This window comes from Lissotriton vulgaris, chromosome 1_1 (assembly GCF_964263255.1).
Source record: "Lissotriton vulgaris chromosome 1_1, aLisVul1.2, whole genome shotgun sequence".
NCBI classification, from domain to species: domain Eukaryota; kingdom Metazoa; phylum Chordata; class Amphibia; order Caudata; family Salamandridae; genus Lissotriton; species Lissotriton vulgaris.
The window spans coordinates 1,547,451,144-1,547,460,787 of record NC_141685.1 but is presented as its reverse complement, the minus strand read 5'-3'; the positions used below and the strand labels follow the sequence as shown (position 1 = coordinate 1,547,460,787).

Genomic DNA, 9,644 nt, shown 5'->3' with positions numbered 1-9,644 from the left:
ATAGTATCCAACACTTATGACCATACACTCATTGTCCACATTTGCACTCAACTGTATGCCAGTGCACTCTATTGTACAACACTCTACTCCGCTGTACAACAGTTTCCAACACTGTACCACACACCACTCCACTCTACTGTATAAGATGCCACTCCAATTTATAACAGTTTCCTCAACTCTATGCTACACTACGTCACTTTGATATATTACACCCCACTCTATGCTAATCCACGGTACCGCACTGCACACCACTCCACTCTACACAATTGCACTCTATGCCACTCCACTCTTAGACACCCCACTGTAGAGTATTCTTTACACTACTCTACTGTATGCTACTCCACTTCACGGTAATCCACTCTACTCCACTATAGTGTACGCCTTTCCACTATTGGCTGCTCCATTGTATGATACACTCCTGCACTCTTTATAACTCCACTCTATGTAAGTCTACCACATTTTATGGCACTCCACGACATTCTACTCCACTCTATCCGTGTACACTCCACTGTCCGACTATATACTTCATTGTATGCCTGTACACTCCAATGTACAACACTCTATGTGACTATACAACACTTTTTGATATGACACAGCACTTCACTCTACTGTATGAGACCACCATCGCTACCTATGCTACGCCAGTACACTCCACTCCATGCCACTACACTATATGACACACCAATATACTCTGTTGTACTTTACTCCACGCTATGTTACACCACATTACTCTTTCTCTCCAACTCAACTGCACGACACTACACTCGTCAACACTGCACTATAGGCACTCTACTCCGATAAACTCCACTCTATGCCACTACATTCAATAACACTCTGCTACACTCTATGCCACTCTATGATACTCTCCTCAATGACACTCCACTCTACCACACTCCAATTGATGATACTCCATCTGAATTACACGCCACTGTACAACAATCAGCTCTACTATTTATCAAGTGACTACACTGTACAACACACCGCTCCACTGTACAATACTCAACTCTACAATAGGGCACGCCACTCTATTGTATAACACTTTACTCCACTCTACCTACCTCCACTCTATTCTACTCTACAATACTCCACTCTACGACACTAGACTTAACAACACTCTTCTTCATTGTACTGTAGTACACTACACGTTATACCACTCCAATTGATGGCACACCACACTGCGATGTGAAACACATTTTTATAAAAAAATCTAAAACCATTACTATACAATGAAAAAGACAAAGCTTAAGGATAATTTATTGTTAGCAATGCCTAATGTATTCTTTCTATAAAAACCCAACTTAAAATGCACAAACATTAAAAACTAGTTAAAATCATAACTTCAATTTATAATTTATGCACCACCTTTAAATTACTATCAGTCGCACACCTCCGAACATAGTCTTGTCACCTCACTCGCCATACTACATTAACTATAACTCATGCCTTTTCAATGCACTGATTATACCCTTGCATATTACATCACTTATAGCATGTGAACTCATGTCAGTCATAACAACACTTATACCTTCTCAAATGGAATTATTTGTCACAGCACAGTGCATGGTAGACTGCAACAGTGACTTTCAAACATATTTTACCTAGTGGCGGTTGCCACTAGGTAGTTATAGTTAGGTCTGCTTTTTCAGAGAAAGATCGTTTTTTTGATTTGCTAATAACTTTGGCCCTTTATGCTCAATCTTCACAAAACTGTCCAAAGAAATAGTTCATCCACTTCAGCTCCTTCTGGAATGTTTTGTGGTAATCAGTAAAGTGGGTCTCAGAAAAAAAGGTGGGGGCCCAAATCTCAAATTCTCGATGCATTTTCAAAAAACTGCTGAACTGAATTATACCAAATTTGGCAGAAAGCTCGATCCTGGTCCGCAGACTGTGTTATTTGTGATTTGGTATAAATTCGAAGAATTAATCGTATATTTTAGAACTTGGGTCGAGACTCTCGTGGGAATACCAGTTTAAATGCTGCGGAATTCTGATTGGCACATTGAGCTTTATTTCCCTTACCCTTGGGCCATCTCACTCCCATGTGAGTCAGACTCCCACAAGACCAAGCACCATGATTGGCTGCCAGCAACATGAGAAAATTGTTACAGGCAGCGATAACAGGACTCAGGGATTTAGTCCCATGTCCTGAAGCTTAAAAAAAAATAATAATATAAGTGGGCCGGTTAGGATACCGTGAACTCCTAGGCACCATGGGTTGGTATAGAGTAGATGAATTAGATTGGAGAAGCCAGCTAGGATTCCCAGTATGCCTAATGTGGCATGTAGAAAGGTCCATTCCAGCGTGTCAAACGCTTTTTCAGCGTCTAACATAATTGCACCTGTTGCAAGTGTAGGATCTATTTGGTTAATAAATGCAAATAGTGCCCGTAAGTTGCCCAACGTAGAACAGCCCAGGAAAAATCTGGCCTGGAAGGGGCACACTATCTTATCTACCAGTAGGGAGAATCGAGTTGGCAGGATCTTAGCTAAAATTTCTTAATCTTGGTTTAGTATTGATAAGGGCATAAAAGATGCACAACAGTGTTGGGACTTATCAGGTTAAAGTAAAAGTGTAATTATTGCTTCCCGAATGGTGGGGGGAAGAGAACCCTCCTCCAAAGCCTCACCATTCACCTCTAGCAGTCTGAGGGCCAATATAGTTTTGTATGTTATATAGAAACCGCCCATCAGTCCATATGTTCCGGGGGCACGGGCACCCGACAGCTCATCTATAGCCTGCGCAATTTTGTCTGCGTTTATGGGTGCCACCAGAATCTGTTGTTGCTGCCCCTTATCAATCCACACCATTGCCACCTTAGCGAGGTATTCTGCCAGTGTTTCCCCTGCAGGGGGATTACACGAGCCGTACAGGTGGGTATAGCAGGAGAGGAAAGCGGAGGTGATATCCCCCCACATGTAAGCGATGTCCCATCTTAGAGTTCTAGGTGCGTAATATAGGAGGATTGATATATATTGAGGGTTGAGTAGTTTGGCCAGGGTACAACCCTGCCGCTCACCCTGACCATACAAGCGAGCCCTTGCATGTTTACCCACATAGTTCAGCTCTTGCTCAGCCAATTCCTGAAATTCAGTCAGAAGTGTCATGCGCTCATGTGCGGCAAGGGGAGATACACCAGCCAGTGTACACTTATCTATTTCCCAGAGTCTCTCTTATACCACCTCTAGTTCTCTGCAAATGGAACGCAGCACCCCAGCCTGCTTAGAAATACATATTCCCTTAATATATATTTTAAAAGATTCCCAAGGGGTAGCCTGCTGATTCACTGTCCCAGTGTTTAAATGGAAATACTCAATTATAGCCTCCCTGACCTCGCTCCGAAACACTTCGTCAAGCAGAGCATCTGATGGGAAGTGCCAAGAAATGTAGGTCTATGTAACACTGGGAATGTTCAATGCTAGGAGCACAGGTCAGTGATCGGATAATTACACTTGTGGTTGAGGATCAACTGTAACAACATTTAGCAAGAGGCGAGGAGAGACATACCAGTGGTCTATACAGGATCAAGAGCCATGTGGGGCTGAGTAGAATTAATAGTCATGGCTCATGGGGTTCTGAGCCCTCCAGGGGTCCTTAAGAAAGAAGGACTGTAATAATGAGGTGACTGTGTGCTCCACATGAGGTTTAGTGATCTGTCTTGCGCCTGTCGTATCCATAGAAGGATCCAATTTTAGATTGAATTCCCCCCCCCCCCCCCCATTAGTATGTTGTCGATACCCAGTCTGGTACCATGTGCAGCCATAACTGGGAAAAACTCAAAAGTGTCTATGTTTGACGCATATATGTTTATAAGTAGGAGTGGATCATTCCCCATCATGCCCACAACCAGAAGGTACCGACCGTCGTCATCTGTAACCACCTCCCGGCTTCTGAAAGGGATTGACTTATGGACCAAAATGCACACTCCCCGAGATTATGTGCTGTAGCTAGCAAATAAACTATTGTCTCCCCACAGTGCTGCAAAGCGGTTTGTGGAGCCAGGGGCATAAGGAGTTTCCTGCAGAAAAACTACCTGAATGGCATGTCTGGCCAGGTAGAACAGTACCAGTCGTCCCTTACGTGGGTTAGAAAGCCCTCTAACCTTCCATGTGAGGCTATTTTATTAGTAGCATCCCATGTTTCGTATCAGATGTAGGCATTCATGTGAGCGTGTAATGTGTGCATGTACCGATGAATATATATTACATTCCCTTGATGTGCTGGTGTACTCGTCTGTCAGAGCGAGTCACTGGGAAGACGCCATCGTGGATAGCGTTCTAGTTGCTAAACCTGCACTCTCTCTATTTAATGGCGGTGAAGGAAGTGTGCGGTTGATACTTAATTACCGCAGCTTGTTCAGTACGATAATTCTAGCGTGTTTGGGCATTTTTAGGCTGCTAATTCTCAGGGGACATTGTGTTCTTTTATATTGTGTTTGCTTTTAGACATGTTCTTTTTTAATAATTATACTGCTATCTTTGCACTCCTTATCTTTCTCGCTGCTACACAGTCACTTTCATTCACACTCCCTTGATGTGCTGGTGTACTCTCAGAGCGAGTCACATCCAATATAGTTGATAGATGAGATAAAGAAGGAGGGGATACAGCGTGCGACTGGGCAGCGCCACCAGCACTATTTCGGGACTTAAATGTGCATTTTTTCAGCAGGTGGCCATGAATTTAACCCTTTTGGCTGTCCGGTAGTAATGACCGGTTACTCACCGGTAATATTCATTACTCCGAGTCGTAGCCCTCCCCGTCCCAGTCCCAACTACATGAGCATAGCTCCTCCCACCAGAAACTCCCAAGCAACTTGAAACCCATCCCTTCCCTCCAGGCCACACCCATACCCTGAGGCATATAACCCTGTGACCTGCCAATCAACAACCTGTACCCAACAAGCACAAGAAGCCAAAACAGGGAGGGAGGGATGGGAACCTGGACTGGGACGGGGAGGGCTACGACTCGGAGTAATGAATATTACCGGTGAGTAACCGGTCATTACCTCCTCGTCAGCCCTCCCCGTCCCAGTCCCAACTACATGAGCAGATACCAAAGCAAAAATCGGCTTCACTCAGTAGCAAAAAACAGACTTTATTAAAGCACAGAAAGTCACACCACCGGAGTAGAACGCAACACAGCGTCCCCAAACCCAGCAGAATCAGTCCCCCCAACCACCAAACGATAATGGGACATAAAGGTGTGCGGAGAACTCCAGGTAGCAGCCCTGCAGATTTCAGCCATGGAAGCCCCCTGAAAACAAGCCCAGGAAGCCGCCACCCCCCGAGTCGACCTTCCCTGAACAGACCCTGGAGCCAACACACCACAGGCCTCATACGCAGCACCCACAGCCCATCGTAGCCAACGACTGAGGGTAGCCCCAGAAGGCTTAAGACCCTGACCAGCCAGGCCAAAGGTCACAAAAAGGGATTCCGCCCTACGAAACGGCCCAGTACGCAACAAATAGATCTCAAGAGCCCTCCGAACATCCAAACAGTGCAGCCGCACCTCAACCTCTGAAAGAGGATCAGGACATAAAACAGGCAAAACCAGATCCGCAGAGCAGTGAAAAGAGGAAGGGACCTTGGGAACAAAGGAAGGATCAGGCCGCAGTACCACCCGATCAGGAAAGAAACGTAAAAAAGGGGCCAAACGAAGCAAGGAGCCCAACTCCCCAATCCGCCTAGCCGACGTAATAGCCACCAGGAACAGCACCTCGATCGTCAGAAACCTCAAAGACACCTCCAGTAGAGGCTCAAAGGGAGCCCCCTGCAAAGCCCCCAAAACCAGAGGCAGATCCCAACTAGGAGCAAAGGACCGAATGACAGGCTTCTGAAGGAAGCAACTCCGCAACAAACGGGACACCAGGGGAACCACCGGATCACAGACCGAACCCCGAAAGGCCCGAACAGCAGCCCACTGAGCCCTCAGGGATGACACAGCCAGACCCAAGTCAAAGCCGTCCTTCAAAAAGTCCAAGACCAGTACCGGATCCACCTCCAATGCAGACCACCCACGCACCGTACACCAAGACTGAAAAGAAACCCAATGCCGGGCATAGGATTTGAGAGTCGAAGGGCGCCTGGACCTCTGAATAAATTCCGCCACAGAAGGAGAACACCCCAACGCCACAAGGTTCATCCTCTCAACAGCCAACCCGCCAGTCTCAGGCGGACCAGACACTCCAGAGACAGAGGGGGAAATGACAAGGGACAAGGGACCACCGGCAACCTCCAGCAAGGCCCCACTGCCAACTTCAACAACAGAGGGAACCAAGGCCGCCCGGACCAATCCGGAGCCACCAGGATCACCGAAGCCCGATCCAATTTGACCTTCAGCAGAACACGCTGCAGCAGGGCAATAGGGGGAAAGGCATACATCAGGCCCCCCTCCCACCGGAAGGACAGGGCATCCACCCTCCAAACCTCGGCAGAGCGAACCAGAGAACAAAACGTCTCCCTCAAGGCGTTCCCCGGGGCCGCAAACAGGTCCACCACCGGGACCCCGAACCGGGCCATCAGGCAATGAAAGACTTCCTGAGACAGGCACATGTCCGACAGGGAGGGAAACACCCTGCTCAGGCGATCCGCCTCCGAGTTCAAAATCCCAGGCAGATGTAAAGCCCTCAGAGACAACAAGTGAGACTCCGCCCACAGGCCTATCCTCCGAGCCAACAAATTGAGGGAAGCCACCCTCGCGCTCCCCTGGCGGTTGATATAACACACCACCACCGTGTTGTCCGACCGCACCATCACATCCCTCTGGAGGACCCAAGGCAGAAAATGAGACAACGCCAACTGAACCGCCTTCAATTCCCGCCAATTTGAGGACATCTCCGCCTCCGGCACAGACCAAAGACCCTGCACAGACTCCTGACCCAAGACCGCACCCCAACCCAGTTCGCTGGCGTCGGTCGTCAGGACCAACCTCACTTGGGACACAAAGGGCGAGCCCTGTAAGAGGTTCCGATCCACCAGCCACCAGGACAACTCCCGGGCGATGGACACACTCCCCGGAACCAACAGCTCGTAATTCAGAGAGGCTGGATCCCAATGCTCCAGAAGATGATTCACAAGGGGGTATAAGTGTAAGCGGGCCCAAGGAACAATCATCACAGTTGCTGACATCAGCCCCTGAACACGCAACCACTGGCGAGCCGTGGAAGACCGAGCCCCCAACACCTTCTTCAGTTCGTGCACAAGAGTCAGTCTGCGGGGTTCCGACAGGAAGACCTTCCCCAACCTGGTGTTGAACACCCCCCCAATGAACAACAGTTCCTGAGTGGGGTGAAGATGGGATTTTTCCAAGTTCAGAATCCACCCGAACCGTTGAAGGAGACTGCAAACCTCCCGGGAATGTGACTGAGCCTGAAGGAAAGAAGAGGAAGAAATCAGCCAATCGTCCAAGTAAGGGAAAACCTGTATACCCTTAGCATGCAACAAACCCACCAAGGGCGCCAACACTTTAGTAAACACCCTCGGAGAGGCAGACAGGCCAAAGGGCAATACCTGGAACTGGTAGTGATCCACCCCTACACAGAAACGCAGGAACCTCTGGGAATCTGCGTGCACTGGCACATGAAAATAGGCGTCCCGTAGATCGAGAGAAGCCAGGAAATCTCCCACCAACAGGAAGGGAAGAATCAACTGCAGAGTCACCATTTTGAAGGACCGATGAGGGATACACAAGTTCACCGCCTTCAGATCCAGGACCGGACGGAAGTCCCCATTTGGCTTTTGGATCAAAAACAGGATTGAGTAAACCCCCCGACCCTGTTGTCTCACAGGCACCCTCACCACAGCACCCTTTGACACCAAGTCCCGAACTCCGTCCAATAGAGCACGACATCTTGCCAGAGACCTGGGAACAGGGGTAGCTTTGAACACATCCACCGGAGGAGTCCCAAATTCTATTCTGTAGCCCAGCCGTACCACCTGTAGAACCCACAGATCCCGAACGAACTCCTCCCAGACAGGTAAAAAAGAGGTGAGGCGACCCCCAACCGGCACCTCCAAGGAATCCATCACATAGTCACGACTTGGAGGGACCTGCAGAAGAGGAAGCACCTTGTTGACCCCGGGACTTGTGGAAGGAAGGGACACCCCGGCCACGTCCCCTACCACGAAAGGGCTGAGCAGCCATCTTAGATTGAAACGCCTGCCCAATAGCCCGCTTATAACCCGCAAACTTCCCTTTCTGAGAAGAGCGGACCGGAGCCAACAATTTTTTGTCCTCAGCTGTCTTTTTAATCAAAGCTTCCAACGGCTCCCCAAACAGCTTAGAGCCCGTGAAGGGAATCTTCATCACGGCCGCCTTCTGAGCAGCTTCCGCCTTCCAAGACTTAAGCCACAACTGCCTCCTAGCAGCAACCGAGGCCCCAGCAGCCGCCGCCGCAGCACTAAGGGAGTCGAAGGACAAGTCAGCCATGAAACGCAACTGCTGTTCCAACATGGACAAAGACTCAGAGGGATCCTCTTCCTGCATGAGCTGCGCAGAAATACCCTGACAGTCCTTAAGAAGCGACTGAACAAGATAGCTGGTGTAAGCAGCAGACCGAACAGCCAGATTGGAGGCTGCAAAGGACCGCTTCAAGGCCCCCTCGACACGCTTGTCCCCAGGATCAGAAGGCACCGCATCTTCAGACACCACCAGGCTCTGAGACGCCATACCAGCCAGCAGAGAATCCACTTTCACCACAGCCGGAAACTCCTCCGCGAAGCCCTGCAAGGGATACCTCTTAGCCAGAAACCGGGGAAAGGCATGCCTGTCAACATCCTTCCACTCCCCCTCCAGCACCTTCCTCACAGACGTATGAATGGGGAGGCTTTCCGGATCTTTCTTCAGGTAATTGGCGAAGAAGTCTTCAGACTCTCCACCCTCCACAGGATCAGGGAATCCCAGATTGTCTCGAACATGCTGCATAACACAGCGAAGGTCAGCCCCTTGGACAAAACGACCCTTCACTTCCTCATCAGAGTCAACGTCCGGATCTACCTCAGCCGAGGCATCCAATTTCTGTCTCTTAGGCCCCTTGGGATCATGAGCCACAAAGGCCGCCGCCACAGCAGCCTCAATCATTTTTTGAATATTCGCCATGGAAGGAGCAGTGGAAGAACCAGCGACCACCTCCCCATCCTCACAGCCGAGTTCACGCACGTCTGCACCTCTACCCTCCATGTTGTAAACAGGAGAACAGAAATCCAGACCCCAAGATATACCCAGACCAATCCAAGCAAAAATCCCCAAGGGCCAACCAGGGAAAGCCACCTAGACCTGGAGCCAATCCCTACACAGGACCGAAGGCCGGCCTTCAAACCGCCCTATCAGAGAAGGCTACCAAACTACAAAAGGAAAAGACTGAACAGGGCCCAACTGTAAGGATACAAAGAAACCCAGAAGACCCCGTCCCAGGAACCAGTGAACCCAGAGGTAAGAACTCCCCAACAGAACTCCACAGCAGAGCAGCAAGAGGCCAAGACACGAAATCAAGCCCCATGCAAATCCCTCCAGTAAAAAACGGCAAAAAAGCAAAATTGGACCGCCAGTAGAGGGAGCTCCAACAACAGAAACGCGGGGAAGAGAACACTAACCCAGGAAACAATCATCAAAGTCGGACTGAACCTAAATAACGGGCCCCCACGGACCA

At 49.3% G+C, this 9,644-nt stretch overlaps 1 protein-coding gene across 1 annotated transcript; it reads right to left on the bottom strand.

The window, feature by feature from the left end:
• Positions 1-7,881: 7,881 nt before the first annotated feature.
• LOC147750793 (lamina-associated polypeptide 2, isoforms alpha/zeta-like) lies at positions 7,882-9,175 on the bottom strand. The gene has a single exon (XM_086936943.1). It carries the CDS (start codon positions 9,173-9,175, stop codon positions 8,030-8,032), a length of 1,146 nt encoding a protein of 381 aa, XP_086793069.1. The 3' UTR covers positions 7,882-8,029.
• Positions 9,176-9,644: the final 469 nt, after the last annotated feature.